This window comes from Eutrigla gurnardus, assembly GCF_963514095.1.
Source record: "Eutrigla gurnardus genome assembly, chromosome: 21".
NCBI lineage: Eukaryota > Metazoa > Chordata > Actinopteri > Perciformes > Triglidae > Eutrigla > Eutrigla gurnardus.
The window spans coordinates 12,836,431-12,862,152 of NC_139932.1; the positions used below are offsets into that span (position 1 = coordinate 12,836,431).

The 25,722-nt window shown below is 43.9% G+C and overlaps 1 protein-coding gene across 3 annotated transcripts in view; it reads right to left on the reverse strand.

Annotated features, from left to right (window-relative positions):
* grm8a (glutamate receptor, metabotropic 8a) overlaps positions 1-25,722 on the reverse strand; it is a 170,113-nt gene that overhangs the window by 47,720 nt on the left and 96,671 nt on the right. For all 3 annotated transcript variants that reach the window (XM_084038412.1, XM_084038411.1, XM_084038413.1), the window contains exons 4-6: positions 3,671-3,806; positions 3,368-3,522; positions 1,230-1,367 (exon numbers count right to left, since the gene is read on the reverse strand). In XM_084038412.1, the coding sequence (XP_083894538.1) occupies positions 1,230-1,367; positions 3,368-3,522; positions 3,671-3,806 (429 nt within the window). The remainder of the gene's footprint in view (positions 1-1,229; positions 1,368-3,367; positions 3,523-3,670; positions 3,807-25,722) is intronic.

Below are 25,722 nucleotides of genomic sequence, written 5' to 3' on the forward strand. Positions count from 1 at the left end.
CCACAGAATACTGAGTATATTTAAATAAAACCAAAGTTTTTTTTTTTTGAGAAAGTGAAGTTGTGCAGTGAAAGAAAGCTTGAGCTCAAGCCAGACAGATGAAAAACGGACGCACTCATTCAGCATCAGAGCCAATCAATTGACAAGGATTCAATGCCTGTTTGGCATTGAGGTCCGATCAGAGTTGAACTAAACCAAACATCACGTTTTTACACTGCCCACAACGGCACCACTGACGTTATGACAACAGATTTTAATTCCCCACATCCTCCCATCACGCTGTGTTACCGTGGCGACCTTGAGCAGCAGGCTGCTGATTGGCTTCCGTGCTGATGATTTGGGGGTCGCGAACCCCCGGCACTTGGAATTAATGGACTCTGTCGCATGACTACGGGCCAGGGCCCTCGACACATACACGCCCATGTACACAGATGCCACCGCTCGTAATAGATGGTCAATGGGAGTCACAGCCCTAACAAACCATATTATGTGAACTAATGGGCGGGTGTCAGCCGGGGGAATACTCACTACGGCACACGTACATGGACTCACAATCACAGCAGCGTGACGTCATACACGCGCTAAACCAGGGAGACTTGTGTTAGTGTGTTTTATGTGTTGTCAGTAGTAGCTATCGGTACTTTGAACGTGCAGACGGAGCCGCCGTCTAGATCATGTACACACAGCACACACAGGGTAACACATCAGTTACAGTGCTCGGCCTCGTGTGAAATAACCACCTGCAGGCCTTTGCCAGGTCGAACCACATCTGTACACAATGACAGCGCCTATTACAACAGAAATATATACTCTACAGAGAGAGAGAGTGGGGGAGGGAGGGAGCGAGAGAGAGAGAGTGTGAGAGAGAGACTAAATTACCACATTTACAAGCAAAGGCTGCAACAATTATTTACTTTTCCTTTGAGCTTCGAGTACACTAACAGTTGCTCTTATTGAGCCGCATTGCCCTTTGGAGCCTAACAGCCAGTGTGAGCCGTGATCTCTGGCACTTATTAGAGCCAGCAGATGCTAGACAGACACTAATTAAAGCCCCTTTGCTTGTCTCTGTTAACAGATAACTCACGGTGATGTGGTAAATCTGGTCTGATTGAAACAGGCAGACTATAGACTGTTTCTCTGGTGACTTCAGTTGTGCGTCTGCACTGTGGAGCAATCTGAGCCCAGCTAATATACTATATGTGCTGCAAACAATGTTAGTAGTGTATTACCTGTGCATTTCTTCAGGCTGCCAGGCCGTTTACCGTGCATGCCCAGCTTGCAGTTGAAGTTTTCCTCCCAGAATTCGGCAAACCAAACATTCCTTCTGTTGTTGGACAGCGAGCGGCTTCGGAAATACCGGTCAAACGCTGGAAAAGACAGACACACGGTAAAAGTTTAAAAAGCTCAGGTGAAGAGGGGATTTGATTTTTTTATCCTGTTTGAAACTATACTGAATCCATCCGCCTGCCCATGAAGAGGGTTGAACCAGCAACGTTCTGATCGCATTAAGTTGATTCCCGACACCGAGCTCTTGTTTACTGGTGTAACGTGGAGGAAACTGGTATTTAAGGGGTTAAGTGCTGCATTTCCACTGAGCCTGTCTGTACTGAAGAAAAGAAATATGTGTAATATGATTTGACTCACAAAGGAATATGTTATGAATAGCCTATGGATCTCAAGTATGAAATGTAATTTCTGCGGAGCCATCCGGTATAGGAGCCTCTATCAAATAATGAAGCCGAGTGCAGGGAGAGCAAACATTTTTGACTTAGCTTTCAGACTCTACATTGGTTACTTGTCCAATTTAATAAGCAGAGAGGAGGAGAGAAACAGGGAAGAACATATTTCTCCACTCACAGGAATGGAAATACCTGTCAGAGGTTGGCAGGCTGAGATAAAGAGATGGGCGGGAGACGAGAGGAACAGAGTAGACAAAAACACTCCTCATACTTGTATAAGTTTGTTCAGACTGTAATTTAGTGGGAAAACGGCTTGTTGGGTTTGTTGTCTGTGAGGAAAAGATAGTTTAGAAAAAGTCTCTGTAGACATATTGCTTTATGACCCTCATTGGCATCATCAGCGGTGTGGCGGATACAGCAGTTATTTATTGCTCCATCAGGTATGACCCGAGAAGACTGCAAAGAAGCATTTATACTTAACTAATACAAAAAAACAGCGCTGGGAATGTAGCTCAGGGCTACGCGGCACACGTGAAACAAACCGTGGAGGATGAGTAAATCACCGGGGGACTATCATGCCGACTTGGACAGCCAGACTCACTGTTAAAGGTGACAAGAGCTGACGTGATTAATCACCGCTGCTGTCGGGGAAATTGGTCCTGTGTGCACCCGCTGTAGCTCAATTGCTACTTAGACCGCTGGGAACAGTGGGTTCGCTCCCCATGCAGCCCGACGGGTAGCGCTTCTGGAAATCACACGCTTCTCATTGTTATCACAGACACATTGCTGCGTTTGTGGTAATGTGAGCTTCTTGAAGGTCTCATGTATTACAAGAGAATATGTTCTTTCTTGTTTGTTAAATAGTGTGACAGTTGGTGGAAATGCAGTGCATTGACGCTGGAGCCGGAAGATGGCTAGCTTAGCTTAGCTTAGCACAAACACAAGAAGCAAGGGCTGGTTTCCTTATTCCATGCAAAAAATAATAATAAAATGAACATAGGACTTATGATTTGGTGATTTTGTACATATAAGTCCAAAGATGATGTAAAGAGAATTTGACCAAAACAAAAAGGCCTTAGAGTTGGATTTTCTGACTCAAACTGAGCATTTTTTAGTTTCACAAAGGTAGAATCTATTGCATGGTTACTGGATTATATTGCATCAGACTGTCAGGTGCACCTAATAAATGGTTAACTGGGGTCTCTACACTCTTCATTAATCCTGCGCCGGTTCTGTCTCAACCACAACTCCTCCGTCTATCCTGAAGACCCCACATGGCGTTTCCCTCTGGTCGACCAGCCAACGCTGACTTTGATTCATTTAAACCTCTACATAGGCTCTCGTTCCCTCACTTTCGGTTTATATCTCGTCGCCGTTTCTGTCCCTCCAGGAGTCAATTATCTAATAGGGCGCTCTGACAGGGAGCAAATGAGGCTATCCTCCCCGGCCTAATGGCAAAAACGTGTTATCCGCGGGGATCAAGAGTCAGAGAAGATGTCTGTTTTTCACTTTGGGTTTCCGGTCTCTCCCCCGGTCGCCTCAATTCGATCCATTAAACTGAGAACATACAAACACAGCTTCCTTTCATTTGTCACAAAGTTTCGGCACCTTTGATGACATCACCCACCATCTACTTCTGACTGTATGTGTGATGCCGTAAGGGGATGGCGTCGTTGTGTGACTCTTACCATCCACAGATGCCCGTTTGGGAAGGATAGTGATGGCACCCTCCGCCACTCTCTCCTGGCCAATGACAGGTGAGATCTTTGACCCCCAGCTGTCGGAGCCCACCCACAGGAAGTGACCCGTTTGGTTGTTCCTTTTTGCCGCATCCAGAACCCGTCTGTTTGAGGAAAGTAGTAGAGAATTAAAGGTTTTGTGGAAGTTTGAAATCAGTTAGCCATCATTGCTTTTAACTGAAAGTGGCATGAGGCTATCATGTATAATGTATATTAGTATAATGAAGGCCTGTTTGAGTGTGTCGCGCGCACCGTATGTCGTCCTCGTTAGCGAACATGATGACGGCCCTGGCGTTGGAGGTCTCCAGCAGGCGTCTGATGATCTTGTCAAACTCCCCGGGCCTGGGCTCCCTGGGGATCTTCAAGGACTGGGCGATGCACACACCACCTGGGACGGAAAGACAGGGGGACAGACTTAATTATCTCTATTTTATAAGTCATTCATTTGGATTTCCTCATTGTATAATTACCACTTGCATTAAGTTTCCCCAGGTTTCTTACACTGTGTCCTCTGGTGCAGTTATATACAAGAACTGAGTTGTTAGGCGAACTGCAGCAGCCACCATCGAGAATTCGTGAAAATTGAAGAACCAGGGGATGTGCTACCACAGTTACAAGCATTATTTAAAATATACATGAGGATCTCTGATTGCCAGATTAAACATTCATGCAAAAACAGACTATGAAACGAGAGTCTGGGTGTCGGGATGGATGAGAGAAGGTGTGGAGAAAGTAGAGGAAATCAAGGTAACGCATCGGAGCGGGGAAATAAAAGGAAGCAAATAGTTGGGTAGAGAAAGAGGATGATGACATGATGGACACGGAAAAAGAAAAATAAGTTGTAGAAAAGGGAGGGAGATGGATGGGAGGAAAGAAGAGGCAAATGGAGGACGGGAAGGAATGAAGAGCTTCATGCTGACAGGTGAAGCTGAAAATGATGGTGAAGGAAGGAGGTGTTGATCGCAACAGGAAAAAAAGAAAAACAAGTGGAAAAGATGAATGGGGCAACATTATGATAATGGATCACTGTGCAGTGTGAGTGCCAGGAAATATCCCCTGAACCCTCTTCCCACTCCTTCATGTCCTATTGTGGAGAATGACAAGAATAGCAGGGACGGCAATATTGGTTATTTAACTCACAATATGGGACGATGGGCGATGTGTTGTTTGACCTTGTTCTCTCTCTCTCTCTCTCTCTCTCTCTCTCTCTCTCTCTCTCCCCCACACACACACACACACACACACAAAAAAACAGATAGTTCATGTTCCCTGGAAATATCGAGGGGAAGAGTCATTATGTTTTTGAACGTCTCACTCAAGCTTTACACACACACACACACACACACACACACACACACAGAAAGAGAGAGAATCCAACACACCCTTTTGCACTAATCCAGACTCAGCTCTGTTCTGTTAATTAACTCTGCTTCATTACATAATTAGCAGCGTGAGCTGCCGGTGTAAAGGTGTGTGTAAGGATTATGTTATCTCTATAGGTAACGTTTGTTTTATCCGTGTGCACAATAAGACTATTGTGTGTGTGTGTGTCTACATGTTAAGTATATGTCGTTTGTCTGCGTCCGTTTGTGTGTGTGTGTGTGTGTGTGTGTGTGTGTGTGTGTGTGTGTGTGCGTGTGTGTGAGTGTGAGTGTGTGGATGAATGATGTCCTCCCTGCCTGTTTTAGCCCATTTATTGAACATCTGTACAGTCTGTCGCTTTCACTATATCACCCCCCTTAATCACACACCCATACTTTTCCCCCGCGCGCGCACACACACACACACACACACACACACACACACACACACACACACACACACACACACACACACACACACACACACACACACACACACACACACACACACAGGCCAGCTTCCATGAGTGACAAAAACACACCCCTTGGATTAAAAGTGTCTCTAGGATGATCACTACACTGACAAAAATATGCACAGTCATCCCTACCATTCACACACACACACAGACACACACACACACACACATGCACTACAGACTTGGAAGTTCAGAATGATTTCACCAACTTGATGTACACTTTTGTATACACACAGATAGCATATTTGGAGGAAACAAGGGAACACACACACACACACACACTGCGGAGGTTTGCATTCTCTCTACCATTGTCCTTGGATCTGTATAAAAGTGATTAAATCTCTTTGTTTTATAGCCTCGTTCCCACCATCAATAACTGTCCCGGTGGAGAACAGACTCCCCAGATAAAGACAGTATTGTCTTATATGTGTGCCTCTGAGTGTTTACGTGCACACCCTCACAGATACACCTGTCAGTCCCCCCCCCCCAAAAAAAACACCTTGATTTAATGGCGCGAAAAAAAGCAGCTCATTAAAAGCAAGTGTCAGTTATTAGTGCACACCTGCGTTGCTCTGTTGAAAGGAAAGCTGTTGGGTCAGGCAAAACAACGTCATTGTCTTCCTTTTTAATTTTTTTATTATAAATCACTCACTGAAAGTCTCGTTGAAGGCAGAAGATTGAAAAAGAAAACAGGTTCAGAAGAGAGAGATTTAACATCAAAACCATCGCAAAACATCAAAACACTCCAGGCAGGTTGTGAAGAAAGACAGATGACAAAAAAGCAAAACACCAAAGCTATTTTTAAGGCCGATGCTTTTGTGTTGCCTGTTAAAGCGGAGTGGAAACCTCCGAGTGCGAGAAGAAAACACACGGTCAGATGTGAAAAAGGGGTTTCTGTGAACTACAAAACCTGGTATTGATTTCAGAGGAGATCCAGGTCAGAAACTTGCATCTCAGATACCTGATGGTAGTTAAGCTTTCTGTGGCAAATGACGACTCTGCTTCCAGAAACGGTGACTGATGACATCCTATATAAGTATTCACCATGAGAATAAACGGTTTGATTTGGCGTTTCAACAATGTCCCTCGTTTTTAGGAAACATTTAAATAAGTGGTTCGAGGAATCAACAACAGTCGTTCTGGATGGGACCCTTCCACTCCTCCCTGACCACCCCCACCCAAAAAAATAAATAAAAAATCAATCCACAGGCTGGTTATTTGGCCGATTGTAGAAGAAAAAAACTGGATAACTGTCTAGAGATATCACATCACACGCCAGGCATATTGATGTGAGACCAGCTAGAAATTCTCTTTCATTCACTTCAAAAAACTAAAAGATCAGTCTCTGCTGTATTGGATGACATGAACAGCCAGTTTATTACATAATACAGCAAAAGGCTGCTCAATTGTCTACAATGGGCTAATTGAATTATGGGGATCTGTATGTGTGCTGCTGCTCACCGAGCTCCCGGTTTATCTCTAATAACCTGATTGTTGAGGTTTCAGTGTGGAAGAGGATGTGACGGAATCCTAATTCCTCGTGTGTGTGTGTGTGTGTGTGTGTGTGTGTGTGTGTGTGTGTGTGTGTGTGTGTGTGTGTGTGTGTGTGTGTGTGTGTGTGTTTGAGAGCGAGTCTAGTTAGTATGATTCTCTTTTACAACATGTCTGTGCATAAGTGTAGGACGTGTCCACCACTGAGCCGGAGTGCAAACAATCAGTAGTCTGTGTATCTGTGTGTGTGTGGGAGTGTGCACTTGCAGCCGTCTGTCCCCGCCACAGCTGTTAAAAAAAAAAAAAAAAAAGAGTAAAAAAAGACGCAGGGTGCAAGTCGGGATGATAAATTCGATGTTTAGTGCATCCGGCGCTCCTCCAAATGAAACCCTTGCAGTCGGTAATTAACTCCATTCTGTTTAGAGATTAAATTCAATCTGTTTCAGGACTGGAAACACTGCCGTCTCACTGTTTAATTAACACCCCGCCTCCTTTGCACGCTCTCCTCTCTCTACATCATCACATCTATTAACGGAGACATGAACGGGATCCTTGTGGTGGCCTTTTTTTTTCTTCTCACCTTCCTGCTTGTCAAACTTTTCAGGGAGTGAATCTCCAAAGTATTTAAAAGGTGCAACATGGGGACTGCTGAGCCGGCACCTTGCGGCTAACATACCAGCAATACCGGTGCTAAAAGTGGTTAGCTGTTATCAAAGCACCGAGATTCCCTGCTGGAACGACATTCATCAATTTTATGTTTACAAAGCAACTAGTTGTTTTCCTGCTATATTAATGTTCTGAATGTCACATAAAGGACCTTTAAATAATATGAGAAAGAGATCAAAATCACACAACTCCATATCCTGTCATTTCAACTTCACAATGCATCTATTATGGGAGCGTATAATTAATGGAACCAAATGTTCTCTGTCACAAAATTGAGTACCGACATTGTAAATTGCATTAAAAGTTAACAAGGGAAAGAAAATAGAGGCTGCGTTTATTATATTTTGCCAGTGACGGGGGCTTGACAAGCCTCAGAAACGTGGAGAAGTCCAATTACATGCAGGGAACAACTAGGTGACCTGCATCTCAACCCTGGAACAGACAAAGCTGCTACTGCCGAACTGACTATTGGCAGATTTTTATCAGCTGCGATAATCACCTTCTGCTTCACGCTAATCCCACATTTCATCTTTCCTGTTTTTTTTTTTTCTTCGCTTCGTTTCGCTCCATTCAGCTCCCCCGCACAAAAACACTCTACTCTGCAGCAGAACGCCACACACTCGGCGACACACTCGCATATCCCGTAACGTAGTTATGGCGGCGGTGCGGCTTGGACACCCACAGGCATTAATGTGGTTTCCCCGCTAAGCAGCGTGAGTAATGAGAGGAACTTTAAAGCTAGCCGCCGCTGGCGACGTGTCTTTATGTCGCCATATGCACATTTCTGCATTACGACGTACAAAAATGAAAGGAAAGCAGTAAAAATCAAAGTCAATTAAGATATAGCTGCATCACCCGCCTCACTGTCTGTTCTCAATGTGTGTCTTATGATTGATGCGAGCGCCATATTCAATATGCACGCACCGAATACAAGCTTCTTTGAGACCAACAAATCCACACAGGATGAAATTCATTTCTTTTTTTTCTTTTTTTTTGCAGCCCCCTCTGCATTCATCCCCGTAGAAATACCTGCCAGCGGTTACTACTGGAGAATTCTCACACATTATACAGCAAACACACACACACACACACACACACACACACACACACACACACACACACACACACACACACACACACACACACACACACACACACACACACACACACACCACACACACACACTGATTTTGACACTGTCTTTCTATCTAAACCTCATTAGTGCTGCTTTAAAATTAAAAGTTGCCCTCTGTCTCTCCGTGTTTTGTTCATGGCTCGGGGCGCCACAGCTCAGGCCTTTGAAGACTGATTGTGTGTGTGTGTGTGTGTGTGTGTGTGTGTGTGTGTGTGTGTGTGTGTGTGTGCTCACCGATGAGCTTCTCCATGTATTTGTGCACATGCTTCACTTGGGTTTCGGACGATGTGCTGGTAAATATTGTGTTCTGCCGTTACTCGCTACAAAGTGGAACTCCTCCTCGGGCTGGCGAATGAATCATTGACAACACCCACGGAAACGCTGTCCCAGGAAAATTACATCCTCCCATTAAAATATGCCTTAAAGGACACGGGCCTTAGACTCTCAAATGGGTTTGCAAATTTAAGACGGTCCTAACCTGAACCCAGAAAAAAAAAGAGGATGCTGCTCAAAGCCTGAGGTGGAAACAGCATTTTGTGAGCCCATAATGGACTTAAGCTTGAAATTGCTCATAATTTGCCGATAATGAACCATTGATTAGGCGGAGGGGGGAAAAACGGGCAAAGTTGTTTCAGTTTGCAGAAAATTGAATGTACTTTTCGGCCGACTGTTTGTTCGATTAGCACGGTTGCAAACACACACGGAGATGGAATTATGAGCAATGCCCTGGCAGCGCTGTGAGTTATCAGCGTATAAATTGAGGTGGCGGTTTGCATCAGCAAGTGGATGTTGGGTGCGTTTGCGATGATCTACTGCACACATAATAAAATGTTTCAAGTGGTGCTCAGACAAAATGCAATAATTTGTGGTATCTATCTAAAAAGCTAATTCAAAGTGTAGCCTCGGTATATCATCGCGGGGTTTAATAATGCAGTGATCGCTGCTGGATTTACCCTTCAGTCTGCATCTACTTTGTGTGATTATTGTAATTTAGACTTTGCAGGAATTCTGCATGAATACTGCAGAGGGACCGACTGCACGAGAGTAAACGTTCATTCAACGGAGGAAGCCAAAAGAATATTATATATTAACTTCCGTATTTAATGGAGGCGTCAATGCAGATAACCAATGACAACACAGGAAAACAAAGTTGCAGTAATATAATATATGTCTTCATCGGAGAAGTAATTGTTGAGAAAACTCATGTATGTTAACTAAAACGTTGCCTGTAATCTGCTTTCAACTATTTTGCAAACCATATTTTCTTGCAGACTAACAACTTATGATGTGCAGGATGGGGATTTGACCGTTTATCTCCGGCCGGATGGAGATATATGTCCGTATACAAGAAAACATGCGAGTGAATGTGTAGTACATGACATCTCCATCTTTCGTTACATTAATATTACAGTAGTTACCAAAGCAACAGCCTTGTCATCCATCTGTGCTGCATTATTTAAAGTAATAGCCATGGCAGCCATTGTAGACATCTGCATTATTCATCAAATCAGCTATTGTAGACACACTGCGTCATGTAACAGTATTAGATACAGTGAAAAACGCTACAATTATGTATTTTTCTCCATTAAAACGGAGGCTAACGAGAATGAGTATTTTCTGATGTCACTAATGGCTGAAAAAAGGGCAAAATTTGAATGTCAATATAATCGACCTCTCTGGGGTTGGTTGAATTAAAAAGCAGGACTTTGACTTTTGCTTCTGTCTTTTATTGTATACACAGGAGACCGGCTGCTCTCCAATATACAGATATCTATGTGTGTGTGTGTGTGTGTGTGTGTGTGTGTGTGTGTGTGTGTGTGTGTCTACAAATATGCCTTAAATCATGTTTGTGAAGCGAGAGTGAATCCTACAAATGTTGTGAATTGTTTCTCCATCGTTTCATTATGAAACATCTCAATAAATAAACAGAGGAATAAAAGAGTGAATACTGCGGCAGTCACCTGAGTTCACATTCTCACATATGCTTCAGTCTTATACATTCCTGTTGTGGCAATAAAGAGGACATAAAGAAGATATTCAACACTTTATCGGAGATGTTGTGCGGTCCACGTGACGCTTCGGCGACGGCTGCGTCTGAGCCATTTTGTCAGCCGAGCACATTGACTTGAGCGATTCCTCGATGGAGCCATCTTTGCTTTTTCCATCACTTTTAAAGAAAACAACCTTAATGTGGTCTGTGTTTGGGTGCCTGCCTGTCTGTTGCATGATGGAGTGCACAGGGAAGGAATCATAGCACTGCAGAGGTACTTTAAAATGTCGTTCAAGAAGTACTACGAGTAGAAATGATAATCGTATAGCAGGATGGGAACAACACTCACGCCTGGGAGCTTGTCCAAGGCCCGGTAGCCTTTCAAATCAATAGTTTAACCATCAGATTTGACAAGTGCAACTCAAGACTAGTTCTTAAGTGCGAGTCCTCAGGCAAGAGTCAGATAATGCCGCCGCTGACCTTCTGCCACCTGTCGCACATCTCCGATACTCCCAATCAATCAGATTAATCCCACCAGCTTTCAGCGACTGATGGCGGGATGGGGTGGGACGGGTGAGAGGTGACGGGTGGAGAGAGAAACGGTAGATGGGAAGAGATAGGACACGTGGAGGGGTGTCTGAGAAGGTGGGGAGGTAGAAATGAGGAAAAAAGGATGTGGAGAATAAGGAGGTGTGTGTGTGTGTGGGGGGGAGGAGATAAGCAAGGGATGATTGGATGTCGGGCCACAGATAAAAAAGCACAAGGTCAACGTTAAGCTCAGAGATCACAGGGAGAACACGACCACGTCTCTGTTTGCTACTCCTCCCTCTCTCTCCTCTCTCCTCCCTACTCCACTGTTGCTAACATTCTCTCGTTTTCACTGAGAGGAGAATTTTCTTTCATTTCTCTGGCATCCCCCCTCCTCCTCCTCCCCTCTCCCCCCAACACACACACTATCTGACAGTAATCAGACATCCAATTACAGCAGTGCCCTCAGACTAGGGCTATGTGTGTGTGTGTGTATGTGTGTGTTGTAGCAATACTGTTTTTTTTTTACACACACACACAAACACACACACACCAAGAGTGTCAGATCCCTGCTGATGCCTGTTACACCCCAAGCCGAGATGCCCTGCTGTCCTTCAGCCCACGCCTTATCTGGGGATGAAGGATCTTACATCTTACACACACACACACACACACACACACACACACACACACACACACACACACACACACACAGCAAACAGAAAATGCGTATATATTGCATGTATGTCATCAAACAAAAAGAAAACGTAAGCAAGGCAGACGCAGATGACAGAAAATATTAGAAACTAGAGAACTACGCTACAAAGCTAGAAGAATGAGCTGACACAGTTCAAACACACTTCCAGAGAAGCACTGAGGAAGAACAAGGCCCAGCTATGCTGTTCCATCTCCCCCATGCGTTGCCGTGGCGTCACACACTCCCGTCGGTGAAACTGATGAATGGGGAAAAACCAAAAATGTCACTGAAAGCGCTGACCTTTACCGTGGCCTTTCTGGTGGCCTGCCCTCTCTGGTTTGGGGGAAATAATCATTTGTCTTCCAAAATTTCTATCTCCACCGCACACATATATACATAAATGCATTATTAATATTGTTATTTTAAAGTTTATATTGTCTTTGCACTTGAAGTTGGACATATTACTAAAGTAGACACATGTGGGAGGTTGAGATTTGATAGGGAAGGTCATGTTTGGATATGCAGACACATGTATGGGGATTGCTTTGTTTTTCTTGAACCATCTTCCCAGTCATTGATATTTTTCGATTGATGTTGTTTGTGGGAATGCAATAGAAGTATATGCTCTTTTACCAATGTGATATCATTTTTTATTTTTGATATTTGTTACAGCAGTGGGATCGGACAAATTTAGCCTGACACATAAGTGTACTCTCCAGAATACTTTGTGTTGCTAAATATGTGCACTTTTAACATGTTCTGTATACAATGTCTAATAGAGCACGGTTTGTGCATCTGTTAAATAACTGCAGGCAACATGCTTGATGATTCTAACACACATTCACACAAACATACACGCCAGACAGTAACGAACCGCATCCATCCTCGCCAAACCAACATCCACCAGTCGTTCAGCCAGACTGTAACATGACAAAAGCCAACATTCATTCATCGCAGTTGTGTTTGAGTACGTACACACACACACACACACACACACACACACACACACACACACACACACACACACACACACGTACACTCATACACACACAGGCGCTTTGTTTAACAGTTTATCAATGTTTATCTCTGCCAAATCAACAGAATCAGTCACCCAGCAGTGCACAAACAGCCGGCTGCGAAATGAAAATTGTGCGTCGCAAGCTAATGCAGTCGTTTGTAAGTGACAATTACAGTGTTGAACACACACACACACACACACACACACACACACGCACGTATATACATTAAACATTCAATGGGAGCTTCATCGATCACGTGCAGCCAGCTCACACAAACTCTGGCCAGTAATTTGAATCTGAGTGAGTGGAATCCACGGCCGGCATTATGGTTTTGGACTAGCGACGGCTTACATGGTGTCTGAATGGCAGTGAAAAGAAACAGCTTGGCTGCCTGTGAATGCATCATGGGTACTGTGTGCCTGCCCGCGTGCGTGGAGAGCCCTCACACCTGACATCGACTTCGACATAGACAGAGGCTTTTGTGCGCCATGCTAATGTGTCGCCACAGATAGATGGGTGCGATGGCAACGCCACGTGAGCTCCTCTCCGTTTTTTTCCCCGTTCTTTCGAGGCATTTATTTATTGTGGACTTCTGCCCCTTACAAAAGCAACGTTCCATCTGCCCATATATATCCTAAATCCCATCTCCCCAATACTTAATGCAATCCTGTTTATGGTAGAACACCCCCGACCTACTTCCCCCTAAACATATCGTGCATGAAAGAGCATGGTTTTCCTCACAAATCATCCGAGTGGACCGGAGCTCCCCGGCAGGCATTAAAAAAAAAAAAACGTTACTGAAGTTTACAATATCGATATCGACGTGTGACCTAATTGAATTACGTTTCAATTGATCCAGTTTTCTCCGACGACATTAACATTTAAAAAAAGAAATCAAATATCAGCTTGATCAGCAGTCACCTTTTCCTATCCAAAGGGTCTAAATCCAATACAGTATTCTGTTTTCCTCACCTGAATGCCTTATTTATCGGCCAGGTGCTGTGAATGCACTATTGCGTCGGCCGACTGCCCCGTGCATAGATTTTCAGCCGATCGATACGCCTTTCTCATGAAGTATTCTTCAGGTATTGACACGCTCTCTGTTGGCCTGGGCCAGTGTTTCTCGCAGCATCAATGGACACAACGCTTGCTGCCAAAAGCTTGGACAACAAGATATATATATATATATTAAACCCACGTGCATCAGAGGGCTCTATTTTCACCACGTAGCGTGGCTTTGTGCTGGCGAAGTGACATATCTGCAGATGCACAAAAGGTTTTTACTCTCATGTGCAAAGCTTTTGATATTTTGGTGACACGGCCCTGAACTCGACTGCACTCGAGTAGGAGGAGAAGTGCGGCAGGGGTGTGTTAGCGGAGATAATGCAGCAGAGCAATTTTTGCCGTTTATGGATTATGGTGATTGGAGCGTGCGCCGCATACCTGCTCGGATCGTGTCTGGAGCAGGTGGGATAAAAAAAGTGCACAGAGAAAGGAGCGTGTAGGTGATGCACACTGTCGGCGCCGGGCTGCCAAATCTATTTTTCATTACCCAAACTCACTGTGTCCGTCTATTAGATTACAGAAAACAGTGGCCGCCGTCTGTGTGCTGTGCTCAATTCAAATGCAAAACCAGAGCTTGCATGGAGGATTGGTAAAACTGTTAGTTTTTATCTCTTATTTTATTTCCTTGCTTTGCAACGTCGCATGATTAAGTATAGTGGGGAATTCCACACTTGCACCTAGATCAATACTAGTTATTGTTATTATTATTATTATTATCTTCGCCAAGAGAATAATGGTAAGAATGGTATCAGTTGTGTGTGCGTGTGTGTGTGTGTGTGTGTGTGTGTGTGTGTGTGTGTGTCCACAGCAAATCTTGATAAACTGCCTAATATTGTGGGTGCTTATTAATGCTTGAGGCCCTTTTAATGGATGCACTTTCTAAAAAACTCATTTGATTGCCTGTTTGACGCTCCATTGACTGACAGCTGACTCCTTACTCCTTACTGGTGTCCCTTTCTAGTTATAAATGCATTATTTACAGACCAATTTAAATTGATAAAGGACGTTAGAAGTGAAAGGTTAAGAGTTTTTGGCCTATTGAAAACTATTCCCCAAACATGTATAATAGAGGATGAACAAATAGAGTTGGTGTCAATCAGAGACATGAACCACGGGGCCCTCCTGTCTGAAGATGGTTAAGGAGAAAAGTTTGCTCTTCTTCTCCTCACTTTGCCTTCCAACCCTGTGGTGAAACGCAACACTTTGCCCTCCATTCATACGCTTCTTTCTGTTTTCATATTGATTCTTTAAACTTCACTCTTCACTGTCTTCGTCTCCTTCATTTCAACTTCATCCATCCTTATCTATTTTGCAGAAGGCACCTAATGGTGGGTTCTCTCTTTCCACTGCTCTGTGTTCATCGCTCTCTATTTGGTATCATTATAGGGCAGGACTAAATTAGGTTTTTGAACCAAGCTATAATTTGTGTTATTGTGCTTGTATAAAGGTAATTTGTGGTGTTGGTTTGCTGCCCTGGTAATTCAGGTGGGTGTTTCCCTTTGTGAGCAGGAGAGCAAACCTGTGTTTGACCATAAAGACACCAACAAATACAGATAGAAATATGAGTTTGATAAAAAAAATGATTTGCAAAATAACATTTTGACTTTTTGACTTTACAAGACTCAAGAGATGTTGGAAATCAAGTCGGAAACCATCTCAGTTACCACAAGAATCTAATTCTACAATTAGTATAATGAATGTAGCCTGATCTTTAGCTTAAATGGAATGTTTCTAGGGGCAAAAAAAGCTGAATAGCATCAAATATTGATTCAGAATTTGACCGTCAACGTAAGCATCAGACTACTTTATCATTACTTGTCCCCCTCCTCATTCCTTCCTTCTCCTCCTGGACTCCCATGGAGATACCAACCAGCATGTTGCATGTCTACCCACTGTCTTTCCTCTTGACCCACCCATCTATCTTCTCCTCTCATGCAATCAGTATCAAACCGCGCATCCACTGTCTCACCCCCCCACCCGCCTCCCCCACCGTGTACATGCCTGCCTGTCTTGCTCTGACTCTGCCTGTCTACTGTCTAACAGCGAGTGAGAGAGAGATCTGTCAAATTATGTGTCTACATTGCTGCCATGTGGGAAAGATCAGCTCTTTATTTACTTGGCAGTCGAGCCAGAAGTCGGAGCATGCACTGGAACACATGCCCGTCATTAGAATAAGACTCGGATAGCAGTTTGCCAACGCATTGAGCCGATGATTTTTCAAAATAAAGCAAAAAAATAATTATGAATATTGTTTTTTTACGTGAAAAACCTGACTAGAAAGACTATAAATAGACAATAACATATACACTCACACATCTGCACTTTCCTTTGCCGGCTTGATGACACGATGCCATTCGGCGGTGAATGCGTGCGACTGAGTGCTCGGTTGCACCGAGTTGTGGAGAAGGGCAACGCGGCCTGTGGAAAAAGGTTAGGGAGATAAAGGAGAGTCCATTGGCTCTGCTTTACCAAGCACTTAATAAGGCGAGTGCGTCGCAGACAAACAGGGGAAGGGGTCAGAAATGCATGCTGGGTGAGTAACCACGCACAGACTAACATCCTCTGCCCACCACGTCACAGACACAATGGCATTCAAATAAAAAAAGATAGACTCACACATCAATAAACACACGGAAAAAGCGTAGACACTTTCACACCGCAGCCAGTGGAGCATGTTAGCCGGAGAGGAAGGGGTTAGCGGCGATGGCTTTACAGTTCAGTTAAAACAGTATGACTGAACCGCGTCAAGACATCATTGAGGGATTATTATACCCGCATTTCAGAATTTGACCAACGTTGTCATGGAAATGAACGTTCCAATTATGCCGATGTAAAACTCCCTCCACCAGCTGGTGGTTACCTCGGAGACCAGAAACAAAAAACCTCGCTGTTGCTTACACAGCGTACACATCTGCACACTGATACGCCCACATTATTAGTTCTGAGAGAGAGAGGCTTTTTCTCCCGGGGTTACGAGAAATCTCCAGGAACGTTGTTTGTAATCATCCAGTTCATAAACAACACAGACATCAGCTGAGATCAGGGGAACATTGACAACACCTACATAAAAAACACAAAGAGTGCATGGGAGCCACTGGAGTCTGCAACTTTTATCTGTGCCGTTCACATTCTGTTGTTAAGCGATTTGACAATTTGTTTGAGGAAATCTGGTCAATGTGCTTGACATATGGCAGACGGAGCCAGCAGTCAACACAGATTACAGGGAATCCAACTCAAGCAGGCGGGAGGAATCTGTCTATTGGAGAAAACTGGCAACACTGGAGCTTTGATCCCTCATCAGAGATCCTGATAATACATTCACAACATATTACCAGCAGGAGATTTGTATGATCATATCGGTCTATGGAGAATTCGCTTCACTGTCGCCCGCCGGTGTCGACTGATACATTCGATGAAACTGAAGTGGATCTCGTCGTGAGACGGGTGACTGGCTGAGGGAATATTCTAGAGAAGCACGGATTGCAATTTTCTTGGTGGCTTGTGATTTTTTTTTTTTTTTACAATTTTTGCTGAATCTGATTCTCTTCTTTTTTTCACCACCTCCCCAAAAAAGTATATCAACCGTATATTGCTATTGTTATCTATAGTGGTTATTTGCGTAGAAGCACACGATTCAAATGATCAGGAAATACATATGGTTAATTACTAGTATTAATTAGATATCACAGGCTCCTAAAGCTATAGTGTTAAGATGCTAAACAGATCATAATCCCCACTCAAATATTTATGTTATATTGCTGTGAAAACACCACCTTCAAACAACAGTATTTATTTCAAGGCGCTGTGTGTGCAAACTAACACAAATGTGCGAGTCTCGACAAAGCATGCCTAACACGCCCTCTAAGCTTAACGCCTACTTACTAAAACACTGGTTGGTAACTGTTGATTGGTGTTAATTTAATTTTCTGCAATCAGTTAATTGTTAACCAAGCTGCCCTTCTTGCGATCCGTGTTAGGCTGTTGTTTTGCCAATACAACAATCCAAATACCTGTTTAATGAATTCACCATCGAGCTAAGCTTTACATATTTTTGTATTTCAAATGCTCCTCTTTATTCTGTGTTTCTCCACTACGTAAAAGACTGTGCTGTAGTTGCTATGGCGCCGAATGTTGATCTCTCACTGGAGATACTTAGTTTCTTATTGGAATTAATGGAACTTAATTAAATGATTTGACAGTAAGTGTGCTGCTGTAAATCCAGGTTTCTCATTACTGAGGCGTCTCAATTTTACAGTACATATGCTGTAACTCTTATTCATGGCACTTCATTTATTTCTAACCGGTAATCACTAATATTGATTTTGTGTGTGTGTGTGTGTGTGTGTGAGTGTGTGTGTGTGTTTTGCACATATGTAGCAAACAACAATTGATTGAGGTAAAAAGCCAGCTGCTGTTTCCAACCTTTCTTGAATGTGTTATTAGTTTGCTGCATTGCTGTGCAAATACACACTATAGTGAGGGTGGCAGAGCTGTGTTAAAAAAATTAGCAGTCATCAAATCTGTAATGAGGTAAAGTTGTGCGACTGCAGGTCTGAGCGCTGTATATGGGAGGGTGATGGTGTTTTCTTTCCCCTCCGTTTCCCTTAAAGAACATCAATTGTGATCCGTCTCTCTGCTGGGTGCCCCTTGACCCCATAATCCAGGAAGTGAGAGACTGATCTGCTCCTCTGCGGGCCCCCACGCTGCTCGGGGCCAATCAAGTGGCCACATAACACCATTATTCCAGCCCAACCCCTCCGCGGGTGATGTCAGCAACCAGCCATCGATTCCCTCCCGTCTTTAATCCCTCTCTCGATATTCATCTTTTCTCTCTCACCGTCTCTACCCTGGCTTCTCGTCCCTCCATCCCTCCCTCGTGCACACCTGCTCCTGCTATCGACTTCCCCCGCCTCGTTCTCCCGACCTCCATCCACCAAGTAGCCGACCCCTTTCTTCCTTGCTGCCTGACCTCACCAGTCCGCCTCTCTTTAGAAATTCTTCATCCATTCATTCCTCCCTCAAAGGCCCTCGCGGCCAAGGCTCCATAATGAAATCTCAGCAAGCCTTATTGTGTTGATTAAAGCTGTCAGAAAGGAACTAAGAGAGGAAAAATATAGCCGGCAACAGGGGAAAACAAGGGCTCAATGGTGCGTGGACAATGCCCTTGTTTCAGCTGCTGTTTAGTTTTCCTTCCTCTGTTTCCTCCTTTCTTTTCTTCCTTTCCTTTTTTCTTTCTTTCAAGTTTATATAGAAACCCGACCTCCCCATCACTCTTTTGCTCTTTCTATGCGACATCCATCCATTTCAGTGCAACAAGCAGCTCTCAAGGTATGTTCAATAACCTCCTGACCTCAACTTAATGTAATTCTGTCGAACCACATCTGCCTCTCAAGTAGTTCTCCTGGAGCTGCTTGTCGTGTTCCTCACCACAGAATATTGTTTTAGTGTTGCCGGTAACAAGGCGGTGCGTTTGCCCTAGAAATAACACGCATGGAACCGTTCCATCGCTCGCAGTGCTGCAGATATGCGTTTAGTTTTCCAGCGTTTATATTCTCTCTATTGCTGTTTTGCATCAGGCAGTGGGAGGCATATATCTATATGCAAATAGGGTGATAAAAACACGTCCGACTGTCACAAGTGCCACATTTTACAACGAAAAAAGGAGAATGGTAATTGATTAAGAGGGAATAAACAAAGTTTTGCTCTTTTGAATGCAGAGTTATTGAAAAACCCCACTGAAGATTCAGACTCAAAGATATTTCATAGCTCAAATCCTCCAAGATTTGTTTTCCCCCCAAAAAAACTTTGTTACATCAGGCCTTAACACCATACGCATTATAATAAAACATCTAGCAGTTTGTTGGGCAGCCAATGGCCTGTGCACTGACATTAATTCTTCCATTTAGTCATTTATTTGAGTGACTCACAATAGCAAGGTCTCCTGCATTTTTATAGTAGCTCTCCAACTTGCGTAAAATAGAGACCCGCCTCCGTGAATGTCAGATGGAATTCTGACATTTTAATGAAACGGTTGGCTCATTAACCTTCAGAGGGCAGCGGTGTTCAGCTTGCAAGGCAGAGCACCACTAGGATTCCCGCTGAGATCGTGCTAGAATCACAGGATCACATTTCTCATGAAAATACATCTCGTCATGCATTTTATGTCCGGCAACCGAGTGCACAGACCAATCAGTGTCATGTGAGGAGCTACTGCAGCAACAGGTGTGGCTTAGGTCGAATTAAAACAGAAATGACGCTCCCAAAGTTAGCGTAGATGCTGCAAACGCATCAGACAGTTTGCAATGATGGATACGAAACCATGGTTTCAGGTTACAGCAAAGGATATGTATCTAATGATTAAAGTGACTGTGCAAAAAAACTCAGTTTAACCAATTTCCTGGAGGAAACTCTCCATTAGCTGCACCGGAAAATATGCTTCCCATCACCAACGTACGACGGAATAAACTGAAAATCAGGCAATAGTTCTTCAAAAATCAATGATTACAATTTTACGTGTGAACAAACGGAAACTAAACGAAAGAGGGACGCAGGATGTAATTTTCGACTTGAAGATAACAAGTCGAGAAGGGAGACAAAGAAGAGGAAACAATCCAGAGGAGGGAGAAAATTGCCTGCATTTTCAGTCACCCATGCAGCTTTGAAATAAATACGTTAGCGAGCCCAGTTTGCTCCGTTTCCCGAGCACAGCTCCGCTGCAGCGTATTGAATGTGTGCACAGCACAGAGAAATATTGACGCGCGGCTGTTTACAAATCATGGATTGTCACCATGTGTCAACACCCAGTGTGTAAATCCAGTGACTAAAATATCATAAAGAAGATTTATTATTGACCTCGGGTTATAACGCAAACACCAAACAAACGTGGTACATATGTTCACACAATAAACACGAATAAAACGCTGGTCGTCATACTATGTACATACGTGTCAAGCACCGCTCACAAGAGCGCAGGGAAAGGATCAAGTATTATCATTACCAGGCGAGCCTGGAAGGTATTTCCTCCAGAGGCAACCTTCTATTAATATTACATTAAAGGAGAGACAGGCGTATGACAGCTCGACATGGCTGCATATCAACTGTTTCTCTTTCAATTACGAAGATGACAGAGGAAACCGCAGGCAATCTAGCCGGACATCCGTGAGGGCTCCTTTGAGGCGGCCTTGGAAGCAATCTGCCTGTGAGCCCGCGACAGATCATCTAGCGGCACGTCCAGCTGGGTGTGAAAAAAACTACAAAAATGAGAATTTTGCCAGGTCCTTTTAATGAGGACAGTACGAAACAATCACCGATTCTGTCAGATTGTAATAGATTTTAAAAAGCGCTGGAGGAGTTGAAAGCCGGACGATGATGGCTTATTAAATGCTCTCAAAGAAGAAACATGTGAGGTAATGCCTATGAGCATTTCATTACAGTGGACTGGAAATCAACCCCGGCAGTGGGGGACAACATTTGCATTTAACGTCGTGCACCGGAGACAACTTTTTAAACTTGGCGACACAGAATTTTAAAACAAATTCTGCATTTTTCACTTCCATTAAGTTATAGATGAGACTCAAACACCAAATTGGTGGAGACCAGCTATAATAACTAGCGGACAAAGATGGATGAATAAAGAAATGTGTGGGCACAACATGAAGAAGAGGATTATAATTCTGACCACCGAACTGCAGCGGTTGCAGACTTAGAAACAGGTGTAAATTGACAGGAAGCGGATCAGCGTGATTTCCAATAGGTTTCATTTACATTCACAGTGCAGACGCGGCGCTGCTACTCACACACAGAGCGACTAACAATGACTGTGACAATATGATGAGCTTCGGCTTCAAGAATGACAACTACAGTCAGCTGGTCGTAGGCCAAATCTTTATGTTAAATACAAGAAATGGATGAAATGCAACTAGTTTTCCTCAGAAATGATAATTAGATGATCCAGAGGACAAAAAGGAGACTCATTCTGTCTTTTTAACAAGACAGGAGGTGAGGAAAGGGTTTACTAAATGCACATTTTTTCTATAACTAAGATTATAAGATTGCTTTGGTGTATTGCATATGGCCCTAACACAATCAATATTAAAACTGCTGCTTAGTCGATGCAGTTATGTCCGGCCACGCACAACAGGAATCCATTGTGCAAAATATTGCGGCAGCTATTATTCTGTCACTAAAAGGCCGTTGTTTTCTGTCCTGTAGAAATCTGTACCTGCTATCGACCAATACCCTGATTTTAGGGATGATAATTGTCATAGGTAGTAAGAAACAGTAAGAAGAAGAAAATTATTATAACAAAAGCTGAAAAATGTACACGATTGTTAAGTTATTTTTCTATCGCCAAAGTTCGCAAAATTTAAACCATTAAAAGACAATATCTTCGGGAATTCACAGCTAATGGAGGTGTGGTGCCTGATGTGTGCTGGCAGACGGCTGTGACACCTTTATCCCAGACGCAATACACGACCGCGGTCCGGCAATTCATTCGAGCGCTTCTGCCACAAAACGAATCGATAACTTGATCAGAAAGTCATTTTGAGGGTTATTGGTGGTCTGGGTAAAGGTTGTTTATCAGAAGACCGAGGTACAGGAAAAACACCATGACCCGGCCCGAGCCTGAATCAATGGGAGGATGATCAGGGGAGATATTGGCAACATGAGAGCAGGATGAGCAATACTCTCCACAGCACAAAACAATTGATAGGCAATCTATCTGGTCTACGGCCTGGAGACACGCACGGACATAAAACCGTGAGGGCTTCCACACATACTGGTCTCGTAAAGCCATCTGTGGTGACATTTAAACCAATTTCCTCTTACATTTTAAGCCAGCTTGACACCTTAAGTACTGCATGTCCCCCAAATATGCCCTGCAACAGAAGCCTGCACACCTTCACACGCCCTCCCCCACACAGCGGTTCATGATTTCTCGTAAAACGGAAAAAAAGAACAGGGTGAATAGTTCCAACCCTTTTCCCTCTGGTATCCCCATGGCAGCTCTTATTCCTTGTAACCACTCAGATGGCTCCGGGCTAGTAAATAAAGAAAAGGAGAGGAGCCGGAGAGTGGGAGACAGGTAGAAGAGTGGCAGGAGGGAGTGAGGGAGGGGAGAGAGACGGTTATATAGGACAGAGGATGAGTGAGGGCGGAGGCTTGTAAAAGACATAAGATTCATTTAGTATTCACACTGTGCACTGGAGAGCCCCGACGCCTCCCAGTAAAAAAGAGAGAGGGGATTAGAGGAGACGGAGAGGCGGGGAGAGGCAAATAATGACGGGGGAGGAATAGAAAAAAAAACAGAGGGAGGAAAAGTGGATCCGAAGAGAAGCAAATAGACAAGATGGTGGGGGGGAGAAAAAAGTCAGGCCTCGGAGACATCGACGAGGGGGGGGGGCGACGAGTGCGAGAGTGGGCGAGTGTGGGCAGGGGAGCGAGAGAGTGGGTGAGCGTGGGCGGAAGAGAGAGAAAAAGAGGGGGAGATGAAAGCTCTAATGCAGAGAAGAAGAGTTGTAAAGTGAAACAGTGATACGGCAAAAAAAGAAGAAAAAGAGAGAGACGGGCAGCCAGGAGGAGTGTTGCGGTGCCATAAAATGCCAGCTGTATGCCACTGCAGTCTCTGTCCTCTCATCCCAGTGCTGTTTGAATTACCACTGTGTCTGCTACCTCACACACACACACACACACACACACACACACACACACACACACACACACACACACACACACACACACACACACACGAGGATCATCCTCCCCAGTTTACAGCATGTTCACTGATTACTTGGATCTCTTCTCCAGGTCTTTATGAGCTGAGGGGCAGCGACAGCAACATTTACCGGCCACTTGTGTGCGTGACAGCGTCGGCGTGTCCAAAACAGCACCATGTCTAGCTTCGTGCACGTGCACGTGCGCATACAAAGCAGTCTCGCCAGGTTTCCTGTGAAGCAAAGTTGTTTTTTTTATGAACGTTACCCTCCAGCCAAATAAAATCACCCATCTGGGTAGATGGACAGACAGATGGAAGCACATATACTGTAATTTCTCCACGAACACAGTAAATGGTTCTCCCCCCAAATACAGAACCATATGAATTAGAAGGGATATATCATTAGTTTTGCATGGAATATAAAATATGTATATTTCAAGTTAACGCTGACCATTTCCCCCACACTTTTGCAGATTGGATTTCTGTCTCGCAGGCGGGGCCGTTACTTCGGCTCATTTCAGTCTGCAAACCGAAATCAACACGCTGAAACTTTAATCTTGCTTGAAATAGGTAATCCATCACAGCGAGTAGCAGCACATTGCCTTTATGTTGGCATATGAAAATATGCAGTTGTGACCGGGGACTGATTGCGAAGACGGTGCGTTCAAGGACGGCCTAACATCTCAGCTTTGCGTAGCAGAGCGCGGGAAAGACACATTTCATTGATGCATAAACCGGCCAAATTAGCGTTGTCCTTTCCAACACGTTCATGTTATACCATCCGCTTGACAGTACTACTTGGCAGCCTATTATTATTTCTCAGATGTCTGCTTCTGATGAGAAAAAAACGGTTGTTGCAGTTAACCTACTGCTATGGTCCTTTAAGCTGTATTACGTCCGTCTGCATCATTTACTTCTATTGAGAGATGACTTTTCATTCACATCTGCATGCGTCACCATCCTGCTTCTCCTCTCAAAAGTTACCTTTATTACATTCTGAAGAGCTCAAGTATACATGGGCTATAATTGGGCTCAAACAAACTCCAAATTTCCCCGCAGACTGTTGGGTCGATGCATATTTACTTGAAGAAACCTTCCCTCAGGAAAGAAAAAGCTTCAGTTGGACCAATGGAAAACCTCAAGCCCACGTTGTCACTAATCACTCAGTTTCCTTCATGCATAGCGGAGCGATCAAGTGTCATACACACACATGCACACACATGCACACACATGCACACAACGACTGGTGTTATCAGTAGCTCCCATAGGCTTCAGGTCTGTCTCATTCTTTCTTATCTTAATAAGGTTGGTCTTAGCTCTAATGTGATGGACTGCACCTCTCTGGTAATGGAGACACACACACACTCACACACACACACTTTCTACCTATTCAGACATAAACACAAAAACTCTATTCCATGGCCAAGCAGACATTCTCTCTCTCTCAACTTGGCTGTCGAGTCTTCCTCTAATCTCCCTCGTACACTCTCACCGCCCACGTCTCACCCAAGGTTACGAATTACAAGGTTAAGTCAGGACTCGAACGTGTCCGAGAACTTGCTCCGCTTTGTGCAGCGGCACCGGCAAACTCCTGCCGCAGTTTAATCAAAACCGAAAGGCGTCAATTATTGATCTTTCTGCAAATCATGTTTCCAAGTTCACACACCCCGAGGCGATAACTTGAGATTGTTTGGTGTAACCTAGCGAACAGTCCAAACATATCACATTTACAGATAAAAGGAGGATATTTTTCATGAAAATGTGTGAAACAAGTGGCATTTCGCTTGAAAGGAGACTCAAAACAATTCATCATCAGTGGAATATTTTGCTTAACAGAAAAATGGACTCATTTCAGCCCTAATCAAACATTTAACAAGTTGTACTCTTTCATTATGTTGATTACTTATTGATTGGTCGAGGAGTAGCTTGACTCATTAGGTTATGAAATTGCGATTCTTTGGGCGTCACTTTTTTCAGGAGAGTAATTCTGAAGAGCTAAATGAGCGGAGTGGAAGCTGGAATCATCGTTTGATTTGATGAGATGCCGTTACGTGAAGAAATGCCCTGTTTGATCCGTCTCCATCAGCGTCTCTGGGGCGATTCTCTGGGACCTTGGAATCAATTTACAGCTCTGCTGATTCTTCTCACTCTCCACTCATCT